Source organism: Triturus cristatus, chromosome 7 (assembly GCF_964204655.1).
Source record: "Triturus cristatus chromosome 7, aTriCri1.1, whole genome shotgun sequence".
In the NCBI taxonomy this organism is placed as follows: Eukaryota; Metazoa; Chordata; class Amphibia; order Caudata; family Salamandridae; genus Triturus; species Triturus cristatus.
Window position 1 is genome coordinate 632,145,477 of NC_140590.1, and position 25,610 is coordinate 632,171,086.

General features: G+C 45.0%; 1 protein-coding gene across 1 annotated transcript in view; it reads right to left on the reverse strand.

Moving 5' to 3' along the window:
- The window catches only part of SMURF2 (SMAD specific E3 ubiquitin protein ligase 2), a 1,110,500-nt gene that overhangs the window by 331,534 nt on the left and 753,356 nt on the right, over positions 1-25,610 (reverse strand). Inside the window, exon 10 of the mRNA XM_085617253.1 lies at positions 9,778-9,936. Coding sequence (XP_085473379.1) covers positions 9,778-9,936 — 159 coding nt within the window. The remainder of the gene's footprint in view (positions 1-9,777; positions 9,937-25,610) is intronic.

The following is a 25,610-nucleotide window of genomic DNA, read 5'->3' on the forward strand; positions in this document are numbered from 1 at the left end:
CTAGCTTTTAATTTCAAGAGAGCAGCTGGAACATCTTGATTAGGCCCATAGTAAACTGCACACACCAATGGTGAGCTCCCTATTAACAATGAAGCTACCAGCCACCTCCCAGATTGATCTGTCTCAAACTTCTCTACTTTAATCCCAGCATTGTTTGTGATTACTATTGTGACTCCCCTGGTACTACCATTTTGTTCGGATCAGAGTAGATCTTGGACCCATCTGAGCTTGCCAAACCCTAGTTTACACTCCTCTGCCTCTAGGTGGGTTTCTTCAAGAAAGCAAATATGAGCCTTAGAATTATTCAAAAATTCACACACTCTAGACATTTCTCGTATCTCTCAAAACATTGACGTTCCAGCTGATTATCTTGATTTTATTAGGAATGCTATTCATCTTGGGGCTGCCTTAGGTAGACTAAATTTTGCTCCCACCCGGCCATTATAGTTCTCTTTTCTCCACAGTTGTGTGAGGATTAATTTTTCCCATTTTTACTCCTACCACCCATACCCCCCAACCACCCTCCACCCCCCCCGGAGGAACCCTCCCTTCTCTTCTTTGGCGATGTTAGTCGCCTATAGGGACCTCGCTTGATCCGATACCAGGATCAACTCCCTTATAAACGTTAAATTCCCTCATGTGCTCTGTCCCTCTTAAAAATAAAAAAATAAAATTACACTCCGGCTTTGTGAGAGGATCGCGAGGAGTGGCGGTATTGATCCATCGTAGGGTCCCTTACGTGCATGTTAAGCAATGGACCGACACTCCGGGGCGATACATATTCCTACAGGGAAAGGTTGGGGAGGAATCCTTAGTGCTAGGCAGCATATATGCCCCCCCTCCATTACAATGGAATTTAGTGGAACATATCATGACCATCTGGGTGGACGTGCCTGACGGGGTATCTGTGGTAGGAGGGGACTGGAATGATGTGATGGACATGGCCGCAGATCGTTGGAGGGAGAGGGGGGCTCCGGTGAGTGGCGGCACCACGAAGTTGCATTCCTTAGCGACGGGACTCGACTGGATAGATGCATAGCGACACCTGCATCAAGAGGATCGGGAGTTTACGTACTTATCGTCGGTGCATGACTCATACTCCAGACTCCATTACATTTTTGTACCTCGAGTGCATGTGGGCAGGGTGGAGGCAACAGAGACTCTACCAAGAGGTTTGTCGGACCATTCCCCAATGGCCCTCACCATATGGATGGGACGGAGGAGACAGCCGTTTCGCTGGCGCTTGTTGGTGTGGCATCTGCAAAACAATGACTATAGGGAATGCATGGGCGTTGCCATAGATGAATACCTGAGAGTGAATGTAGGGTCCGTTGCAGGGGCCGATACGGTGTGGGAGGCGATGAAGCCTGTCTTGAGGGGAAGGGACATATCATGGTGCGCGGCGGCTCGCAGAGCACGGGGGAGGTGCTACTTCAGGCGGAGGCGGACATTGAAGAACTTGAGCGTCTGGGTCGTGCAGCAGGGGGGGGCAGGCTAGGCGACAACTGCCGTTTGCCCAACAAAATTACGCCACACTCCTACTGGATGAGGTCTGGCAGGCATGGCTGGCGACACGTAGTAGAGTATACCAATGGGGTGACAAATCCAGTAGGATGCTTCACAGGCTTTGCCAAGGGATATATCATCCGCAGACCCTTCCGGGCATATTGGGCACGGCGGGAGAGGCGTTCACGGAGCTACGGGCCCTGGCGGAGAGCTTTGCCACATATTATGCAGACTTGTACGCCCCTAACGAAGGTCTATCGGCCGACATGATTGATCGGTTTCTGGCCGACCTCCCGCCCAAGGCCCTATCGGATGCACTTAGAGAGGAGTTGGAGCTCCCACTGACCGATGAGGAGCTGGGAACTGAATTGGGGGGAACTCCGGGAAGGCTCCAGGGCCCAATGGGTTTCCTAGCAATTTTTTCAACGATACTTTTCGCAGTTGGGTTCTCATTACCATGCAATGGTGGAGGAGGCGCAAGATCGCTTTCCCCCTCCAACCTGGAGGCATGTGGAGGTGGTTGTTTTTCAGAAATCCAGTAGGCCACTGGATCAGCATGCGTCATATAGACCCATCTCCTTATTGAACGTAGAGGCCAAAATCTTGGCGAAGGCCCTAGCGAATCGTCTGTTACCCCATATTGCGACACTGGTTCATCCGGATCAAGCTGGGTTTATGCCTCAGCGGGCGACTAGACAACATTAGGCGGGCAAATATTGCAGTGGAGGCCATCCAACAAGTGGGCGCACTGGCAGCACTGCTGCTAGAATACATGGATAGGGCCTTAGATTCCCTTGGTTGAGCATACCTCTTTGCACTATTACGTCGGTTGAATTTTGGACCACGGTTCCCATCATACTTGACCCTTTTATACACCGACCTCAGTGCGGGTAGCGGGCGCAGCCTCCTTCGTGTTCTCTATAGGTCGGGGAACGAGACAGGGCTGCCCCCTATCTCGTATCTATTCGCACTTGCAATGGAGCCGCTGGCTGCGTGGGTGCGCATGGACGCGCAGGTTCAGGGCTTTGAATGGGCTCAGGGGTTATCGGATAGGATTGCCTTGTATGCGGACGATGTCCTCTTCTTCCTCACAGACTTGGATAGAACGTGACCACGGCTCCTGTGTATTCTGCAGATCTTTGGGGAAACCGCTGGATTATATATGAATCTCCGCAAATCTACGCTGTGGTTGCTTGGAGGTCGGTGTGATCTGGGCGACTGGGCATCGTCGATCCAGCTGGCGACGGGAGGACTGAAATACTTGGGTGTTTTTATAACACAAATGCCGGCAGTCGCCTGGGAGCGTAATCTAGTTCCGGACTGGGAGCGAGTACGTGACGATATTAAGACTTGGTCCCGTATGCCATTGACCATCTATGGCAGATCAGCCATATTCAAGATGGTTGCACTCCCCCCGCCTCCTATATAAGTTGCAGAATCACTCGTATCCGATCCCCCCGTTGGTTCCGGCAAGTTAATGCAGCCCTTGGACAGTTTTTGTGGGAGGGGGGCAAGGTGCGTGTGGTCCTGTGGATGTGCTTTTTATCTACCTATTGTGAGGGGCTAGCATCGTCCGATATCCTGTCATATTATCAAGCATCTCACTTACTCGTATTGAACGAATGGTGGTATGGCAATCGGGATGACCCGGCATACGTACGCGGTGGAACAGCAGCTTATGGGTGTCCACTCGCTGCATACGGTACTATACTCGGCTCCGTTGCGGGGCCCATTGCCTCCGGCACCAAAGGTTGTGTTCCAGGTGTGGAGGCAGGCGCTGCGTAGAATGGGGTGGTGGAATCAGCTGACACAGGAGACCCCCCTTTGGGATAATGGGCGCTTGCCGCAATTAGCTGCTTTGCAGGGTTTCAGAGGGTGGGATTTTATAGGGATCTCGGTCTTGGGGGATGTTATGAAGGGTCTAGTACTGAAATCTATCCAAGACCTTCAAGCGGAATTCCATATGCCACGGTCCCAATTTTTCAAGTACCTCCAGTTCCAGAACACTTTGTTGCCCAGTCTGGTGGGCTTGGAGTCAGTAGCTGAGTTCAGCCCCCTGGAGGCAAAAGTTTTTATGGGAGAACTCCAGGACCGTAAGATATCCAGGATATATCAAACCCTAGTTATTCACTGCTCCTCCAAGCTACAGAAACTCCGGGAGGATTGGGAGGGGGGATCTGGAGCCTTTGGAAGAGGAGGATTGGGTGGAGGCCCTAGCGGCCCGCGCCTGGCGTTCATAGCGATGCGTCTGAGCCTGATCCTTTTTAAATATTTGCACTGGGTCTACTACACACAAATGCGGTTGTGGAGGGTGGGCTTAGTTGCCTCCCCGGTGTGTCTCAGATGTAACAGGGAGGATGGTACGCTGATGCACACAGTCTGGCAGTGTCTCTCCCTGCATCGGTTTTGGCGGGAGGTCTTCACGTGCTCGGAGGTGTTGGGCTGGGATCTTCCCCGATCGCCGAAACTAGCTCTATTACACATCCTGGAAGGAATAGGCGGCAACGTCTATAAATGCCACTTATTACTGTTGGGTCTTACATTGGCAAAGAGGGACATAGCGAGGGCGTGGAAGGCTCCGAGGTCCCCTGCAGTGGCCGCATGAAAGAATGGTCTGGACTTTTGTATGGGCCTTGAGAAACCTATTTTCGGGGGTGCCCTCTAAAACATTTCAAAATATGGAAACTGTGGGCAGACTATCGGGATTGCTCCTAGACCCGGTTCCTGTAGATCGGGACCCGCGATGATAAAATTCGGGCTGGTTGTGGGGGGATCCCGGGAGGGGGGTGGGATCCTGGTGGGTAGCTTGACTGTCAATATTCGAATCGATCTGGTTGGGGTGGATGAGTTGTGCAATTGGGGGAGGAGAGGGGAGTTGGATTCATATTGTATTTCCTTTAAGGTTTTATTGGGTATAGTTTTGAAAACTGTCAAAGTCAATTCTATATGCTATGATTGTACAGACGCTTCTGGGTTACAGGTCTCTGATGTACATGTGCCGCTTGACCAATAAAATTTGTTTTAAAAAAAACAATTCATCAAAATTGGTGATGAAACGATCAAATGTTCTTGGGGGGGGGGGGGGGTCTTGATCCTCCACCAAATTATGCCAGTCCGCATGTAGGTCCCACGGATTCTAATTTGTCAATGTGGGCCTGTAATCTTCCAATCCAATAGGATTAGTTTATAATTCGAAATAGAGGAAGACGGGAGTAGGTCAGGAGACTTGAGTCCCTGCCCCTGGTTTAATTGCAAGGAGAAGTGCGATAGCGGTAGGCAATAGTGCTATGCATAGGAGAACCTGTGGAGGGCTTGGACCAGGTCCTAAGTGGAAAGTTAGTAAGGGCTTCATTGAATGAGAGTAAAAGTTCAGTGGGGGCAACTCCTGGCTTAAGCACCTCAGTCAAGACGTTCGTCTTGACTACCACGGAGGGCAGCATAAGGTCTAGCACCTCAGCTGCCCTTTATACCACCACAGCAAATGAAGAACCCTTCTCTGTAGTATCTGGGGAAGTCCACTTGCATCCTTCAGATCCTCATACCAGTTGTTCTCTGGATCTGTTAACTGGTATCCATAAAGGTCCTCAGACCACTCTCAATCATTGCCAAATAAGTCAATGATTGAGAGGGGTCTACTCCCCCATCAGCGTCAGACGACGCCCATCTGGCTTCATGTCTGATATGAGGACAGGGATAGCGCAGCCGTGGGGCGTCTGCATTGGAATAAGGTTGAAGTGGCTCGACCGGCGCTGTTCCAGATCCATCAACAGATCCATGGGGTGACACTAGTGTCATGGGCAAACCCACAGGCAGAAAACCCGCAGGGGCCGCTCCACAGCTCGAAGGGGCTCCAGAAGAGACAGGCTGCCCAAATATGAGGTACATGGCCTCATAGTATTCTCGTAACTGGGTAGGGTTTGCTCCAGCTCCTCCTGGAAACCCTGAGAGGCCCGGAGGCGGCCCAAGCGCAGACTGCACCACAGAGCTAGGCCTCTAATGCTGACACAGTCTCGTCAGATGACTTTGATGGACATGGTGAAGTCGAAGATTTCTTTGACTTGTGTCTCTTGTGCCTGTAGCACAAACCCAATTTCCCCGAAGACTTCGACTGCTAAGGCGAGTGTTTGGAGTGGCTCCGAAAACGATCTCAGGACCTTCCCTTAGACAGATCTTGAGCGTCAAGCTTGAGCGCCCACTCCCTCAAAGCTTTGGGGTACATGGTGCAGCAGTCTACACAGGTCTTGACGATGAAGTGGCGCTCCAAGCCCCGTGAGGCACACCAAATGAGGACCGGTCACTGATATCTGTCGATGGCAGACGCCACATGGTTTAAACCCAGTTTCCTAGCGGAAATCCTGACACGCCAGGAGACACAAAAAATATCAACAAAATATTGAAAAAGGGTCAGTCAAATAAGAGATTAGCTCTACCCAGATCTGTGCTGACTGGTGCGGAAAGGAAAGAAATGACGTCAACGTGCTGGGGTGGCACCCTATATAGGCACTGTGCATGTCACATCGGGCGGACGACCGCATGCGAAATTGAATGACTCCACCTATCGGCATGCAGGAGCACTGCTCAAGAAACATCTCCAGATCAAGTCTGACGCCTGGGGATAATTCTAAGGTAAGGAATCTGCAGCTAGAAGTCTCCATCAGATAGCAATGTTGTGCTCGTAAACTGACCTTCAAGGGTTATGAAGTGGAGTAAGCATCCCGTCGTAGAAGAGAAACAAGACCACACTGAGGTGCAAGGCAGCAATCTAAATTTGTTCAGTCTCTTCTAACCTAGACCTCTGATCACTGTGCCACTTTTTACTATGACAATGATAACATGGAGAGGCAAAGTCAGTAAGTTTGATGCTCAGATTCTAGCACTGACAACAGCAATACAAAAAAAAGTGCACCAGTGCAAAACAATCAAAAAAGGATTTATTTATTCATAGGAGCCATGGGTGAGAAATTATGTGTGTGATGACAAGCTGTACTTTTCAAATGTACAAAGAAAAATACGACTAGAACAATTGCTTTGGGAAGATGATAAAAAAAGCAGAAGAAAGTAAAAGGGTAGGAAGGAAAAAGGGTAGGAAGGAAAAAAGAATAGAGGAAAGTAAAAAATAAAGAAAGTTGTGGAGAACAATGGAAGGGAAGAAACAAGAGGAGAGAGATGAAAAGAGGCTGAGATGGTATGTTTGAGACTTTGGAAACATACAATCTGTCTTTTAATGCTTGCTTCCCCATTTGATAAAGTGGTGTACTTTGGGATAATCATTTTATTGGTGTCTCAGCTCGACCAAGTTCAGGAGACTTTTTAACCATGGAGTGTGAAAATGTCCCAAACAATAGGAAGGGTAGATATTTATGGGGATCTTTATAGTGATTAGAGTGAGTAAACAACCTCTTTGGCCCAAATATTTGTCTCCCGAAGCGGATTCCTGCTAGGAATAAAGTCACGAGAAAATGTGTGCACCTGAATTGATACTAGTGTTTAAGTAGTTTTAAAGTATTGGTTCAGAAGGACTGACTCAGCTGATACTTAATGATAATTAATAAAAAAGTTACACCACATTAGTTGAGTGAGCAGTAACAATAGCAGACAAAATGTCACTGAATGGTGCCTTGGTGGGACAGTAAACAGCCTTTAGTGCGTGGTTGCTTGTGCGCATACCATTACTTCGCAAGCATTACTACGCTTGCGATGTTACTACGCTACCATCAGTACGCAAGTTGTTACATCGCAAGCGTTGTTACAATGCATGCGTTGTAATGGTATGCGCTATCCACATCGTTGTTTGGAAGGAGCTTCCATTTCCAAACAACGACGTGCAGATCTGAAGCTGCTGGAAGCCAGAGAAGAGAGGAACCACGGAGGAGAGAGAGGTAAGTGTAGTATTTTTGTATCGTGCAGGGGTAGTCTTTTAGGTTGTAGGGTTGTGTTTGAGTAGTGTAGGGTCGTGCTGGGGCTAGTGTTTTAGGGTTTAGGGTAGTGATGTTGTTTATGTGTAGTGTAGGGTAATGGTTTAGGGTAGTGCCGGGGGGTCGAGCAGGGTAGTGTTTTAGTGTTGGGAACGGACTGGGCGTAGGGGCAGGGTCGTGCTGGGGGTAGTGTTTTAGGGTTTAGTGCAGTGGTGTTACTGTAGTGTAGGGCAATGTATTCGGGTTTAGGGTAGTGTCTGGGTGTAGTGCAGGGTAGATTTGGGTGTAGGAACAGGACTGGGGGTCGGGGGAGGGTTGTGCAAGGGGTAGTGTTTTAGGGTTTGGGGTAGTGTTGTGGTGTTTGTGTAGGGTAGGGTAGTGTTTTAGGGTTTAGGGTAGTGTTGGGGGTTGTGAAGGGAAATGTTTTAGGGCAGTGGTGTGGTGTTTGTGTAGTGTAGGGTAGTGTCATAGGGTTTAGGGTAGTGTTGGGGAGGTGGTGAAGTGTAGTGTAGTGTTAGAGTGTAGGGTCCGGGAAGGAGGAAGGTCGTGTAGGGGGTAGTGTATTAGGGTTTTGGGTAGTGTAATGATGTTCAAGTAGTGCAAGGTAGTGTAGTGTAAGCATGATTTTAGTGCGATGTTTTCAATTAGCATAAACCATAGTACTTTTATAACCATTTACGTTATAAATGCATGCGCAGTTAAAACTTGCGGAGTAATGGTTTATGCTAAGTAAAAACATGCGAAGTAATGGTTCATGCCAAGTAAAAACATCGCAAAATCATGCGAAGTAATGGTATGCGAAGTATCGACATACATCCTAGTGGGACACTTTCGCACTGCCCTATAAAAGGAGAGAGGATGAGGACAGTTCATATGCTGCAGAAATTATTACTGATGAGCAGGATAAAGTCTGTGAGATTATGCATGCAGCTGATTGAGGATTAAAAGCAAATTATTGGTTAGAAAAAGAAAGATCGGACATCCACTAGAAAAATTGGCATGGAAATAGCATCCTGCCTAGATGTGGAATATACTGTGTTGTCTGAACCACGGTCATATTTCAAAACAAAAAGGGGAGAGGGTGTGGCCAAATGGCTAGAGCGTTCGACATCAAAGCTGGGGGAACTGAGTTTGAGTCTCGGCAACAAAGCTCAACATCCTATGATTCTGGGCAAATCACTCAATCTCCCTGTGTCTAACAACAAATTAATGTGTTCATCTGTAACGCAACTGGTGCTTATGTAGAGTGCTCTGATACCCGATATCTTCAGGTCGAGTTCGCGCTATATACAACTCCCCCACCCCAAATTTTTTTCTTTTCCATATGCAAGTTAGAGTGGACTGATCCGCCTACATCTTACACAGGGTATAAACTGCCCTGCCCTTTTCTATACAGTTTTCAGTAATTTGGCTATACATATGTCCACATTAACAGTAATTTTCTGTTACATGTAGACTATATCCTCATAACACTTTGATTATATTATGTATATCTGGAAAAAAGAGCGAGTTCGAGTGTAAAAATTAGGCTGTGCAGAGTGAGATGGGGGAAGGGAGGAAGTGGGGAAAACCAATTTCTGATAGCACTTAATAAAACAATGTGTTCTTAAAAAAAAATATGGCTAATAGATTAAAAAGTGAGATTCAGGCAGGTATATAGGGAATAAAGATGGCTGGGATAAGGAAAGCTGCAAGAGATTTTCTTAGCACACTGCTCCAATCTTAATCGACAGGACTGCATTCTCACCCCATCTAGACTGAGGAGCAACTAGGATTAAGATGAAATGAATCTTCACTGGTGCAATACAGAGCACATTTGGGTAACTCTGTCGAATTCAACAACAATGACAGGGTTTATTCTTTAGAGCAAGAAAGTCAGGTGTCAATGGATGAGCACATATGGGGGCCAACATTATTATAATGAATTTAGTGGATATTAATTACATGCTTTTTGGCTATGTATTAGTTAATCCCTGAAAGCCTGACTGAAGTTTCCTCTTCAGTTGTTCAAGGAGCAGAGGCCCAACCACAACTAACATTAAAATAAAATGTATAAGGGCAGGTTGAATTTGCCAACTTTGTTTCAAGGTGGACTACAAGAAAAGCATATGTGTATTAATGCACAGTGTCAGAGTGGTATGACATGAAAGTAACACTAACATATAGGCTTGATTATGCAGATTAACACTGAAATGGTATGTCATATGTGTACTGCAACTCAAAACAAACCATAAACTGGTAACCGATTAAGCAAAGCAACTTGAACAGAGACAGAACAATACATACACTAACACTGGAGAATATGATGTGCTAAAACATTTGACTATCAGAAGTAGCATTAATAGCTTACACTTACTTTAAAACTAAATGCAAGTTGGCTGAAAGTCGTGGATCCGTAAACTGTGTTGTTCTGTTGTTATGGTCCACAAAATAAACTCTCCCTGTTGCTGTATTACGGATTTCCCATCCAGGGGGCAGAGGACCAAGCTCTTCACAACTGATGTTGCTAAGATCCCTGTTACAACAAATATAAAAATGCCTCAGTGTCTGGTCTCTGAATCAAAAGAACATAATGTGAATCAGAACACTTCCACACAGTCTCAGAACATGTATTGTAACAGAATCCTGATCTGCTCAGCTGGACTCATGTATTTCCAAAGATGAAAACCAGAATAGAAAATAAAAGAGCAAAACTTACAAATGTATTAGAAGGTTGTGTTTTATTTTAAATTACGTAGCAGACCTGTTTAACTCAAGCGATTCCAAAAACAAATCCAAGGCATCCTTGCCAAATAAGTCTCACAGTCCTACAAGTTCCGATTGTAAATACTAAGCCATGGAAAAATAACAAATGTCACTTCTGATTTTGCATTAACCAATTTATTTCGTATTTTAATAAGGTTGGTATAAGTCGACAATATCTGTGGAAACAATCAATGGTCATATTTGAAAATTTTAACAGTAAAAGAAATAGGTAGGCAGGCTTCGATTACAGAAGAAGAAGCCTGGACCTCTCAAGAGTGGAAGAGGGGAGAAAAAGAGAAGAGTGACAACAGATATAAAAAGTATCGCTGGTTCTAGGGCCAGACTTCTCTTGGTCTCCCAGTCCTCCTCCAGAAAACTCTCTCTAACCACAGCCCAGCACCAGTCCCAAATGTCCCGGAAATCCTGCCGACATAGTAACAAGCAACTCCACAGAGTTTAATCTGTTACCTATATGTAAGCCCTCAAAAAATTTGAAGGAGATATCGCTTCCCATTATGTTCCACTTACAGTGTAACAGGGAAGCACACTGAGGCAGGGAGCGCCTGTCCACACCTCTTTCCTTGACCTTCAGCAGAGCTCTTTTTCTAGACATGGCACTCAGGTCGGGGTAGAGCAACAGTCTATTCTCTCCAGCCATTACTCTTTTTATCTTTTTTTTAAAGGTTTCATTGCTCCAGTCCTGCGTCCTCAGTACCACCATCACATTGTATCCACTATAGACGCCCATCCTTGGCACCTCAATGACGGTCTTTTGGATAACTTGGGCACTGTCCTTCTGATGCTGTAACAGATCACGCTGGTAGTGAGTCAGGAAAAGTTTCTGCATGGATTCCAAGCACTATATCTGCATCCCTCCTTTAGTCATTCTCATTTCATGTTTTAGAGTAGTGTCTGGTGCACACGGTTTATAGAAGTAAATTCTTTCACCGTCGTTGTGACTTCTGCTGAAGAGATCTGTAGGAAAAGCACCCTTTCAACTATTTTGTCCCCAAACCACTCTGTCATACATTCCCTCAATTTTTTTCTTGATATTTCGCTCTGCAGTTAATCTATACTGGTCTTCTCTAATCTTGGTGCAGAGTGCTGCAACAGATTTCAGTACAGGTTGCGTCCACATCCTGTGATTTTGGCCAAATCACTTAATCTCCCCGTGCCTGAATGTGTAATGTAAATACGGTGCTATGTAAAGCGCTCCAATACCTTCGGGTCGAGTTCGCGCTATATAAATATGCAAAAAAAAAAAAAAGTACTAATTTGCATTAAGTGAGCTTCTGGAGTGGATTTGGAGTGGATTTAGAGTGTGGTGGACAGGTGTTCAGTTGGAACAGAGACCTAGTCCGCCATACTCAAGGTCTGCTCACCGCAATCAGAGTTGGGCAGACTGCACGTTTTACACTGACTGAGTAAAATGTACTTTACTTTACATTATAGTGGAAAACGTCCTCCGATGGAGTAGGCATTGTCCTAGGTAAACCATCCAACTGTATCTAACTATTCACTGTCTCACATTGTGATAAGGGACAGTATAAAAAAAAGTTTTTAAAGAAATGAACCCCACACGATGAGAATGAACTCCCATGGTGGGGTCATTAGTTTTTTTTTATTATAACACACTCTCCCTTAGGGTATTTGTCTTAGGAAAATAAACTTTTGAAAAGTTTGACAGCCAACGTCATGTTTGATGTGTTCTTTTCTGGTGCAGCTTCCCTGTTGTGTGCCACTTTACCAGGCATAATCTGATTTCCTTGTCCCAGCTATCTGCAGACCTCTTTATGGCGTCTTCCGCTCCCCATACCCATCTCACAGCTGGCTCCAGTGCTCCCCAGCAGCCCAGGTGCCTCTCCCACTGCAGGAACCACTGTAAAGGTATCACCGACACCACAGACACTGCTTTCCTCTGCATCACTGTGAATGTCTGTCAGAGCAAGGAGAAAAGCATCCAGTCACCAACATGACTTAGCTGGGACACAGAAAGCACTCCTCTGCAAAATGTCCCCCAACTTCAGCTGATCATCAGAACTTAGGCTGAATAACTAGAAACCAGGTGTTGGGCACGAGCTGGAAGATACCATCCCAGGGCCCAACCTAGGAACAGCCCAGTCAGTCACCCCAAAGTAAAGTTTGAATTGAGAATACAATTTGTCACAGCATTCAATTTTACGAATATGTTAAAACTTTGTAATACAAAGCACCTTAATAGATTTACATTCTGTCTATATGGTTTAAAAATATATATGAACTATTAAAGCCAAGTTCTGAAAACGACCGAATCTTGTCCCGAATGGGGGACCTCCTTTCTTTTGTAACATCCTAACTGCACTCCTCTCTCACCTCGAAGGGACTACTTTAGTTAAGTATTGTGCCGGGCTAAAGTTGATCCAATAAAATAGGAGTAAACAACAAAAACTATGTGTTCATGAAGAGCTCTGTTAATGCACCTTTAATTCCCAATTTAGGTCCATAAACCTGTGAATACTACTGATAAAAATGAACGAGGTTGCAGTCTTTAGCTACATTTTGCATTGTTAACTTCCCGCACTATAAACTAAAGCTGCCATCTTCCTCTCCCCAAAGCCATGCCATGCTGTTTCACCAGTATGAGGACACCAAATGTTTACGGGATAAAGAACTCCCTGCCGTACATCATATGGATATCGCAAGGGAGCATATTGAGGAACAGTCCCATGGTCAGGTTCCTTTATACGGTCATGTAACTGTGAGATAACTTTCAATACTTTAATCTATGGCAGAGGGTATTTTATTCCTTATAGCATTTGATCACATCGTCACTCTTCCTACAAACCACTTAAAACCTTGGTGCTTTACTGCTTCATGTAAAAGAGGTAGTATGATTTCAGACATGAAGAATAAAAGCAGAATCTGTAGTACAAGATAAAACAAACCAAAATAAGCTAGTAATTTGTTGCAAAAGTACATCTGAATCAGTTTTATGTAAGATTTAGGAAATGTTGCAGCTCAGAATGTTTAGAAACAGTTTCATAAATAACTCCTTTCTGCTAATAACTATTCACTTTAGCAAAACAGATCAGTAGAATGAAAAGACACTTCTTGTTGAAACTACAGCTGCAATTATGCTCTGTGTTCTGCCATTTACCTTGGCTGCTGTGTCTGGCAGCGGACATAATGATGTCTCAAGTCAACTGCGGTAACTTATTACAGCCAACTGTTTGTGAGCAGCTACATTGCTTTGTTATTACCATGACCAGAGATGTCACTACTTGACGTTAAATAAGAAAATTAGACAAAGACTTTTATACAGGGAATTGCAAGCTCCCACGGGTTATAAATACTTTCAAATATTTGTTCCATAAACATTAAAATCCGACCTCCAATCTCACACTGTTCCTAGGGACTATTGTCATAAAATTATAAAACTGTACTGGAAAGAAAACCGGTAAATGAGACCCTCGCTCTTTCTTCAGAAGTGATGTCATCTACCAGAATGTTGAATGATGTGCCAGATCTCAACCTTTTATACCACTACAAGTCCTATCACAAGGCTGCTTAACTCCGTCACATGTCAGTAGAACGGAGTCGAAGGTAATAATACTACATCCCAGCTATGCTGTTTGCCCCTCAACACTGATTGATTGGTGTCCGTGTGGTGAAAACCGATTCGTGTTGGAGGCTCCAGTGCACCATATTTGACTTTTTAGGGGTGGAGCCTTCATAATCTTGCACCACTCCTGTCTAATTACCCACATCTTTAGCTAATGCCATTACAAATTTCCCTAGTGCCCCACCCACGGTTCCATTAAACTCCGGGCGCCATTTTAAAAGTCCTTGCCATCTAACCATTTAAAAAGTACCAAGTGCCTAGACGCCTTTACCAACCAGACCCATTAAGGAAGTTACTACTGCCCTGTAGGCCCCATTCAGATAACTGCTACCATGCAGCCAATGGTCCCCCATATTTATTATCTCTTTAAGGAAGAGTGGACCAGTCCCAGGGATTGCTCAGAGCTATACATATTGCTTTAACATTTATGCTTCTAGATACTGGGAGCCAGCATAGGGAGAAAAGGACAATGTGATAAGAGGCTACATTGGTAGGTTAAGAAGCTGTCTGGCAACTGCATGGAGGCTGAAATAGAGCTAAGTTTATCTTAGGTCAGCGTGGCACTTTGGTTATAGGAATATGGGGATCTGATGAGATTGTAGGTTGTTTGGTAGCAAGCTCAGAAGTGCGTACACTTTTTTGGTCTTTCTCACGAAATGAAAAGTCAGAGTCTCTCTGTACATCTGTGAGGGAGTTGTTTCATTTGAACATATCACCTTGTTCTTAGCTGCAATAATTCGGAGGACTTCTTTTCAGGAAAGGCACCAAAGGAGATGCAAAATGAGTGGCATTTTTGTCAGATTGTTCTGTAGCTGCTAAGTTGGCAGATGTTCTGGTGTCTTGGACTAGTGCGCTCTCCGTATACGTTTGAGTAATCTTGTGGTAATTTTAAACAAAGCAAGCTCTGAGCAAATTCATCAACCAGATGCATGATGAGTGTGGATGTTTTGTGGATGGAATTTCATCGGTGAATGGTTCCGATAGTCATTCATTGAAGTTCGGAATTGCCACTTTCAAACAACTGCAGGTATAGAATGTGGATCTTGAGTAGGTTAAGACATTTTCAAGGAAGTCAAGTTTCAGATTCTTCTAGTTACGATCTTGTATTCTTAAAGAAAATAAATATTTCGCTGTTGGAGTATCTTGGTACACTTGCGTTCAAATGGGTTGTAAAACAGTTACTTTAGGTAAGGAGGAGAGGGTTGAAAGTTAGCAAATATTTTATCCATGATGTGTCATGCAATGCTGAATTTAGTCAGCAATGAGCTGTACAAATTGCAAGGTTCGAAGCCTTTAGATTATTCTCTGCATTTATGGTTGGTTCAGTTTTTCGAACCTAGGGCCTGATTCACAAAGGGCCTCCGCACTCGTGGCAAAAACCTGCAGTCATGGGAGAGTTTCCGCACTCCCCCTCGAATACGGGGCCTCCACCACGAGAGTGTAGGCCCTTTGTGAATCAAGCCCCAAGTGTTTCAGCCACCCAAGGATAGGAATTTCAGGATGGTTTAGCATGAGAGAGGAGACAATCATATACTGAGGTGAAAGAGCTATGATTGGGGATGGTATGTTAGTAGAAACACAATTGTTTCATCAGAGAATAGGTGGTGTTTATTTAAAAGTAACTTCACATCCCAATGCAGAGAAATTAAGTGAGTGTAAGGTGTCTAGGGATTTCTTATGCACAATGGCGTTTTCTACAGCCAGTTTATTTTGGCTGGTTCTTTTTGCTTTTTATATCATTTGGGCTGTAGCATCTGACAGACCTGCTTCATCTACTAATAGCCAATTTAGTTGTATGTATGCGATTAGATCATTTATGGGATGTCTGTTCTTTGATAGTGATGTTGCACGGATGAGAATGAAATGTTAGTCTTTTGATCAAAGCAGAGGCTTAGTTGGGTTAGGCTGTTATTGGTTTTCAGACTATGTCAAGTTATGGTATTTTTGCATAAACGTTTCTGGTCTCTGGCTGCAGTTCAGACTCTTGCGAGTGCCATCACTAATAGTCTGTTAGTACGATAGTACTGTTTTGGTATAATTATCTTGTATTATAGATGTGGCAGGGTATGTTCGTAGAAATGACTGCGGTAGTCTCCATGTTTGTCCGTGCTGGGACAGACAGCTGGCTAACAGCGAAAAATCAATTCAGAATGGTCTTAATGTTTTTCTATGTCTAGACAGTGGAGTCAGCTGGGATGCTTGTGTTGACTGGCATGATAGGCAAATTTCAGGGACATCTTGAAGTGTTTCTTTGCCAGAACAGGACGTTAGGTGACATCAATGTTGGGAGCTGCAATTAAGGTGTCATATGTTACACGTTAATGACAGGAGAGCCGCCTGGCACTGTGGCTTTATTTCAGTGATATTTAGTTAGAGTCATGTTTCTCATCACTGCTAGGGCAGCTAGCTTGCTGGCATGACAGTTTCATGACAGAGATAAGTGGTGCTGCTACAACAATAAAACAAGATGTTAGCTGGAAAGCAGGTATCTTTAGTCTGGGTGAAGACTTTGGGAAAGAGAGGTGGAGGGTTTTGAGTGTGGGGCAACTTGCGGATGAAGCGGCTTGCTTGATGTAATGCAGTGAATTTCGCAATGTGGCTGCAGGAGAGGAGAGTTTTAAATTTTGGGGTTGCACAGCGGGAAAAGCGAGGTGTTTTGAAGAGGTGAGTGGAAGAGGCGAGGGAGACAGATGCTGTGGGGTACTAGCTAGAGTTTTTCACATCATAGAGAAAGAATGGGAAGGAGTGGTAGGATTTTAGGGTTGTTGTTTTGGTTGAGGGAGCAGATAGAGTGGGGTTCAAATGACCTGGAGGTTAAGAAATGGCTATAGCATGAAAACACAGGTAAGGATTATGAAGGGGTGTGAGTGCAGATGGCATAAAAGTGAAGTAAATGTGCAATTTGACTAGATTTGTGGTAAGAAAGGAAGGAGAGGTTCGTAGAACCAAGAGCGGCCAAGAGTGATATCGTTGGGGTAGGTGTACACATTGGGGTAAAAGCAAGGAGGACGTTGGGTTGTAATGTGAGTGTAGATCATGTGAGTGTGAAGTAAGAGACTGATCGGACTGGGTGGGTGCAAGAGAAGAGGGAGTGGAGAAGGGTGGAAGAACGTATGATAGGATTAGGTGCGGAGGGTGTGGTATTAGAATAACAAGCATTTGCAATGCAATAGGTCTCGCATTTATGCAAGTTTAAGCCATTGTAAATGACAATGCCTTTTATTTATGTTTTAAAAAACGAAAACTAAACTAAAAGGCATAGTTATTTGCAACATTAATAGCTCAAACTCACGTAAATGCGAGACCTATTGTATTGCAAATGCTTGTTTTTCCTCTGTTAACCCCAGCTTTGAGTCACTGAAGGCACATTGGAAAATTCTACCGTTCCTTCCATGTGATTCCTGCGGTATGGAAGTATGCACATGTTATATAGCTAGCTGGATGCCTAAATTCCCTGAATTAACCCTTACCAGTAACCCAAACTGCTAGGCCCCAGAACTTTCAGAATTATGCGGTAAACCAGGGCTGTAAACTCAAGAAAAAGGATCATGTGATGACTTTAAGGCATAGTTTTCACTTGCTCTCCTTGTACCAAAGAATCAGGTTCAAGGCCCTTGCCTTACTGATAAAATGTTCATCAATAAAATACCATTTGACTCTGATAAGTACCTAAAGCCCTACTTCCCACAGCGACCCCCGAGAATCTTGGGGGTCATTTTCTTCTTCAGGCTCCTGGATAAATAAACCCTGCAGTGTGGGATGATCTTTTCACTTTCAGGACTCAAAGCTTGGGAATGAGAACCAATTCCTGTTAAGATAAATCAAAAATGATCTGGTCTTTACAAATTCAATCAACCCTTTGCTATTTAAATAACAGGGGTGGTATCCATTTCTCGTGCTCTCAGTAACGCTTGCTTTTGCACCAACATTTAAGATTGACTGACATCCAAAAAGTTGTTTTTGACGTTTGGACTATAGTGCACATCTTGGGTTGTGAGTTTGAACGACACAATAAAAAAGTTGTGGCTAGCGCTGCTTCACACATGCACTTGGGGTAGTGGAGAGGGGGAGAATAGACATCATTGTGTGTGCAATCGATTATCAACTTGTGTATAAAAAAATATATCCCACAAAGAGCTACGTAGTGTGCACCTATTGAAGGCAATGTTACATCTCCAAGGAAATACTGCGCAGAGGGACAGAGCACTTTTCCATAGCAGCTATTTGTGGGGGAAGCTTGTTGTTGTTTGAATAGTGCACGTTGTGTGGTACTCATTTTGTCAACGTTGGAAGAATGAAAGGCTAAGTGGCTCAAACAGAATTTAAAAACTGTACCGTGGCATTAAACACAGGTCCGAGGATACATTAGCCCACTGACCCGGTTGTTGTGGTCTCTGCGTTGTTACCATTAGTTTAATCGTTTTTAGTAAAAACAAAAATAAGTTTTATTTTATGCAGCATTTGCTGTGGCAGTTGTCCTTTTTAGCACTAAACATTAAAAGTGAGTTCCATGATACCTATTTTATCACCCTGAGGAGAAAAAGTTGAGACGCACATCCTGGGATTAAGACCCATGGGTCATGCAGAGATTATAGCAGACGGCACAAAACTAGCACACAGATATAACGGTTTAAACACGTATATCATATGCACCAATGAGAGCAAGCGACTCTGATGTCAGAATTCACCACATCATATGCACCAATGAGAGCAAGCGACTCTGATGTCAGAATTCACCACATCATGCGCCTTCTGTTATGAACCTCTTCAAAGCACTAGGTACAGAAAGCAAACTACTCTCAACATGTATTTTCTAATGTCATATTCTTTGTTTACTTTCAAAGATAAACTGTGTTGATGTATTTGCAAACCCATTAGAGCTTTTATTTATATTTTTGGTTGAACACAGAGCTTGCAGAGCACCCGTGCCGTTTTTAGGTCTCGCCTGGCGTAGGCTGCGTGCATACGCAGTCTCGCTGGCGAGATTTAATGAGATTTGGGTATTTTCTGTAAGGGGCATTAAGCCCCGCCCCTCTTTTCCATTGGCTGGCGTCCCCGTTTATGCTAAACGGTGGCCAGCCATTGGAAAAGAGGTGTCCGTGACGTATTTGCTTGGCTTTCTGAGCCGTTCCATTCAGACGGCCTCGCCTGCTTTGCGTTCGTCGCAAAACGTTTATCTTTATGGGGCCAAACACATGGCCCCAACATTTCACCCAATGGTCTCATTGTGAAAAACTTCCCCAGGATCTTCTGGGAGGATGGGCAATTCAAAGTTGAATGGTCCCAAATCTCCTGGAAGTGTACAAGAGATCTCCTCATCCTCATTGTTAACACAGCCAAAAGACTAGCGGATGAGCTGTTGATACGGATTCAAGCAGCGGAAAGCACGTTAAAACAATCTAATCCTGGCTCAAGTTTCAAGTCCAAATTGACTGAACTTAATAACGAGATCGCTGAACATAAAGAGTATCTGATGAAACAAAAAGTAGTAAAGTTACAAAAGGACATTAAACGCTTTGAGAAAGAGAAAGTGTACCCATATCTTAAAGCTGATTATGTCCCATCTAACACTAATTATTCATCAGACACCGATACCAACTCTTCCAGAAGAGGGTCCTCTACCGGCAGTGACTCCAGTACTGAATACTCAAGACCCAATCAATACAGAGGAAAGAAGGGCAGACAAGGATATAATACCTTTCCTCCACCTATGTACCAAGGACCATCTTTTTGGCCATATCCGATGTACCAGCAAGGCCCCCCACAATTTAGCCAACACTGCCCACCCCCTTTTGTACCCCAAGGCATGAGCCAGCCTTTTTTAGGCAGAGGTTGGGGCAGAGGGCGAGGGCGAAGAAGAGGGCCCTCGCAGGAAGGCAAAAGAGTACAGTGGGAAGAACCTCCCCAACGAGGGATGGAGACCAGGAGCCACAGCAACAAGAAACAAACCTAGTCGTTAATCTATCGACCAGGCAATTGACACAGACAGAAGATGACGTCCTCCAAAAAGGACTTGGTTTTGTCCCCACCCCCAGAGTTGATCCATTCATGCAGATCTGCGAATTACACCAATTTTTTCGCAAGATCCGCCTCAGATTTTTCTTCGAAGGAAAAACAAGGATAACCGAAATGGATTCAGGTCTTCGTAATCCTTCTACTTTCACCCCACATGCGGGAATGGTACCAAATGAAGTCCTGACCTATGAACAGGCAGTACTGAAGGAAGTGAAAACGATTCAAGGACGCCAAATTTTCAAAAACATCAGTAACAAAGAAAAATTGGCTCTTGAGTCATTGGCCAATGACCCGAGTATCACCATTAAGCAAGCTGACAAGGGTGGGGCCACTGTCATAATGAATACAACAGATTACGACACTGAATGCCTACGACAGTTGGGGGATAGGAAATACTATACTCCTATTTCCAAAAACCCTACAGAACGCTTGAAAAAATCTATTACCAGCCTGATAGATTCAGCCGAAAGCCAAGGATGGCTGAGTGAGAATGAGGCGTCCTTTCTAATTAAGAAAGAACCTAAAACCCCCTACTTTTATGTTTTACCTAAAATCCATAAAGGGGTCACACCAGTACCAGGCCGTCCGATAGTATCAGGCATTGACTCCATCCTGGAGCCTCTTTCACAATTCTGCGACTATTTCTTGCAACCCTTGGTCAAAGATACCCCATCATACACACAGGACACAACTGATGTATTACGCCTACTTGACCAGATTCAGGGGTCTGATGACATCAACTTCCTCATTACCCTCGACGTTGTGGCCCTTTACACAAACATCCCCCAAAGGGCCACACTGGAGGTGATAGAGGATGTTTTGAATGCAACCCCTTGGGAGTCTCCCACCCCTCCATCCTTCATCACAGCCTGTGCTACACTGGCACTAACTGAAAACTTTTTCGAGTTCAAGGGCAAACTCTATCACCAGACACAAGGTACTTCCATGGGGAGTACCTTTGCTCCTAGTGTAGCTTGTTTGTATATGGCTTCCTTTGAGGGGGAACACATCTTCTGTGACACCAATCCTTATCGCGATAACATCCGCCTATGGAAGCGTTTTATAGACGACATCCTCATCTTTTGGACAGGAGACAGCGTGAGCTACACTGAGTTTTTTACCTGGATTAATAACCTGAATCCCTACTTACAGTTCACTATAACAGCGTCTCCAACACAGATTGCCTTCCTTGATTTGACTATTAAGTTGACACAGGGTCACTTCTCAACAACCATGTACAGGAAGGCAACTGACCGCAATAGCCTGTTACACTTTCAGAGCCACCATCCTAGATCACTCAGAGAAAATTTGCCCTTTGGGCAATTTCTAAGAGTTAGGAGAAATTGCAGCACTTTAGATTCATACAAAAGTGAATCAGCTATCCTGGCCCAGAACCTGAAAGCGAGGAACTACCCACAGAGGAGCATCACTCTGTCTAATAAACGTGCCCGCAACAACAATAGAGAAGGACTCCTTGAACATAGAACCGAGCCAAGTGTTTCTACAACACTAACCTGTGTCACTACCTTTACACCGGTTTCTACACAACTGACCCGCGTGTTAAAGAAACACTGGGATATCCTTAATACAGGAACTTTACACCTTGAAACACCACGCTTTGCATACAAGCGATCTAAGAACATTAAGGATATTCTCATACGCACAAGGCCTAAACCCGAGATCAAGTCCCTACAACGCACACTCTGGCAACTACCTCCTGTGAAGGGACACCACCCTTGTGGCACATGTAGTGCTTGCACCTTCACTTCAGTACATAAGACAGTCACACTGAATAGCACTTTTGTTTGGGAATTGAGAACCCACACAAATTGTAACACACCAAACTGTATTTACCTACTTATCTGTCCTTGCGATCTCTACTACGTGGGGATGACAACACGCCCCATCAAACTGCGCATTTCTGAGCATCGCAGCAGTTTCCGGTGCCACAAAAATAACACCAAACTTTATGCTCATTTTCACGAGAAGGGACACTCACCGGACTCGGTGAAATGGCTTATTTTAGAAGCCAATCCCCTTCTTACTAAATCGAGCCTTTTCGCAAGAGAGCAGAGATGGATACACCGTTTATCCTCTGATACTGGGGGACTCAACGACGATATCCCGTGGAGCTCGATAAGAACCTGAGCAATTCTACACTATACCAGGAGCATGACCCCCACTGTTGGTTGAGACTTCAGTCCCAACAAGAGACCTTCACTACTGCATATTGGCATACATTCCCAGACACGATATATACCACCCACATTGCCCTCCGAGTGGTACCACCAAAACTCACACTGAGTGCTTTAAAAATAGCCATCTGTCTACTGGTTTTCCCAGCTAATATGCTACTGTGACTATGAAGTTAGTGTTCAACCCTCCGTTTTAAGATGGCCGCCACATTTACAATCTTTCCTGGTCTACTGGCTGAGATCACACACCAATCCATGATGGCCGCCATTCTACCACAGTCCCACCTCCACCTCCACCCCCGCCCACAGTCACCTGACTTCGACTTCCTCTTTTTAAGCACACCTTCCTGAGGCATGAGTCACCTTCCGGACTCGGTGGAGAGGGTAGGTCAATACGGCGGACATGAGCGGCACGCAATGTAAGTAGATTTACGCTCTATCACATTGCCGCTAACTTTGAGCTTCACCTTTTCAGGGACCTGCTTTCCCCTCTTATTCCCCCTAGTAGTTAACTTGGGAACGCCAGGCACACTTAGGTCCTCGACTGGTAACTGACGCTTCTTTTTGAATATACTCTCATTCATCCCAGTCGCACCGATCGGTCTCCTTTGGTGACCGTTCTTACTAACTTGCGGCGGCTTAGCTCCTTCCGCTTATCATGGTAGGGGTTTACAGGACATGCCCCCGGGCTTTTGCAACACCGGCCTCCACCCATCCATTAATCCTCTGCATAGGATGACTGCACGCACAGCTTAGACCACGTATAAACATGAAGGCTCTCCAGCAGACTGCCTTTCACGCAGTTTACTTTCCTTATCCACGGACATCAAGTCACAACACTTTATGCCTACAACCTTGGAATTGTGTTGTTTCTTTATTTATTTATTTATGTATTTATCTATGTGATGCAATCGATACACTTTACAGGTTGACTGCCTTTATATCTCCATTGTCACCTCAATGTATATATATTTCCTACATCTAAAGGATAAGCTTGCCATTACATTAATACATTAGACCACAACTGTACTGCCTTACTTAGTGCCTGCTCTTAATTGTTGTTTTACCCATATCATTCTTTGGTCTCGTGCGCAGTTCTACTTTATGAGAGATTCTAGCTCCATGTACACCCACCGAGTACTGCTGCTGTCTTAACTGTTACCGAATAGGGTAAGTCAGTTCCCGCGTATTCCCTACTGCATTTTTTAATCGTCCACACAGGTGAATAGCCACTTCTAGTTCACCTTTGGGACACATCACGAATGTACTTGTTGAGTTGCTAAAAATATTTCTTTTGGCTTTAGGAAACCACCACAGTTTCTACCTTTAGCATGGTTGAAGAGTCACCTATTGGCTATATATTTTTCTGTACCAATGTGTCAACGGTGTTCTACTCTAACTGGCATCATTTCCCTTACAGGTAATACCAGACACTGACAGGTACTTCAATAGTAGTCATCATCTGGTGTGACACGACCCAGTTCAGAATACTGTTATTATTAGTTTTACTGTTTTGTAGATAGTGTTTTTTTCTTAGGTCCTGAAGAATCGCGAGTACACACACTCATAGCGAGAAACATGTTGACCATCTTTTAGTTCACTCACACATGAGACATTATACTCCGTTGAGTGCCACCTTTTCACGTTTTTAATCAGGGAAGAAGGCCCCAAGAATAAAATTGATTCCCAGCTGGCACTTTAACCCTGTTTTATACCACATAGTCACATCTACACCACTTAGGCCCCCTCACCCGCACTTCACCATACGGCTGTCGGATTGAAGATCTCCGACAAAGTGCCCCTTATAAAGGGAGCCCGTCGGGCATTGCACCGCCGGCCCGACGAGGAGCTAGCCCATATGATGAAGCATGACACCTGCAAGGGTGTGTGAGGGCATTATTATCCGACAAATGGATTACCAATTTCCAATACAAAGTGGATACAATTGGTTCTAGCCTTTCACCTGACTCTTCTCCCCTCTTTCCACTTTGAGGAACAGCGGAAACTACCTTTTTGAGCTTGCCAAACACATGGCCCCATAAAGACAAGAAATCATTTGGCAGGTGAGGCCGGCAGAAAAAGCCGAGCAAATACGTCATGGCGTAATGGCGTCCGCTTGGCTTCTAGGCGTGGTGTTTACTGGGGGCAGGAGCCACTCTGGCAGCGGGAGGCAGCTAGCGGCAGAATGAAGCAAGTTGCGGGCTCCAATAAGTACATAAATCACATCAACAAAGAGCTGTTCCTTGTACTGGGGGCCAGGGATACAATCCCTTTCATGGATTACTTAAGCGAGGCAGGTTTTGAGGGCTGGATTACTGGGGTACAATCTTTATCCTGAGTCTCGCAGAGCACATCTTCCCTGATCTCCTGACAGGTATCGTAAGAGCCACTAAACAATCAGATCGTGTCTTGTCCGAGTTCAGACTCCAATATCCATGGTCTCCACAGAATCACTCCCCCGTATATTCTCAACAATGGTGTCACTATTTAAAGCAACCCCCAAGGCGATGTCACCGGTAGAGGTTTGCCCCCGTGATCTTTTTACTGCAGGAGTATGTGAAACGGCCCCCTCTGCTGTTGTCAGGGAGTTGAGAAACAAAGTGTGCCCCCGTAATGTCACAGGTGCCCCGGCCGCCACCAATCTCGGACCAGGTGCGGTTACTACTAGAAAACCCCTTCCCGGTTACTACAAGACGGTAATAGGGCTTCGGGACGCGTTGAAACTCCACCACCGCCTCTGCTGTTTGTGTCCCTCTCGGGCACCTCCACGCTCCGAGGCTCAAACCCCCCACCCCTCCCCCTTCCCCGCGGGAGCCAACACCACTCCCACCGTCGATGTGAAAAAGGAGGGCCGTTCCGTCCCCCAACCTCCGGCTTCAGCTTCGCAGCTACCAGGGTCTCGGACGACCCCTTGGTAGTAACAGGACTCCCGGTCCAGGGGAAAAGACCGCTTCGCAGTTCCCTCTGGCAGCACTGTGTGGGGGAAGGCGCAGTTCCTCAGGGAAGGGGAGAGCACTCCTCACCCTCCCGCTGCTGACGACCTGCTGGATGAAATTTTAAAGTCGTTTACACCAAGCAGTAAATCGAAGCGGAAAGTCTGTGTGCCCCAGAGTACAGAGGGAGATTAATAGCTGAGATGCGGCGAAACGTCTTTTTAGCAGGAAATATTTTTCGCACTATATTAATCAGACTGACTTATGCATTTTTTTCTCAGCTTCTTATGCGGGGCCCATGTGAATGTCGAGGTTGCCAACACAAAGCACAATACAAAAACGTTAGTTATTGCATTTACGAAATGTAGGTTTCTGAGCTAACATTGAAAAAAGGTTTAGAGGCAATAAGAGGACTAAAGGAGCATCCGCTCACACCAGGTACCATCCTGGGCTGGTTCTGGGAAAGGGGAAATTTGCTTTTCCTCTCCTAAAAATAAACAAGCATTTGCAATGCAATAGGTCTCGCATTTAAGCGAGTTTGAACTATTGACATTGCAAATGACAATGCCTTTTATTTATCTTTTAAAAGCAAAAATAAAAGGCATTGCCATTTGCAATGTAAATAGCTCAAACTCTTGTAAATGCGAGACCTATTGCATTTTTAATGCTTGTTATTTTTTGTCTTTCTTCTGCTTAGCTT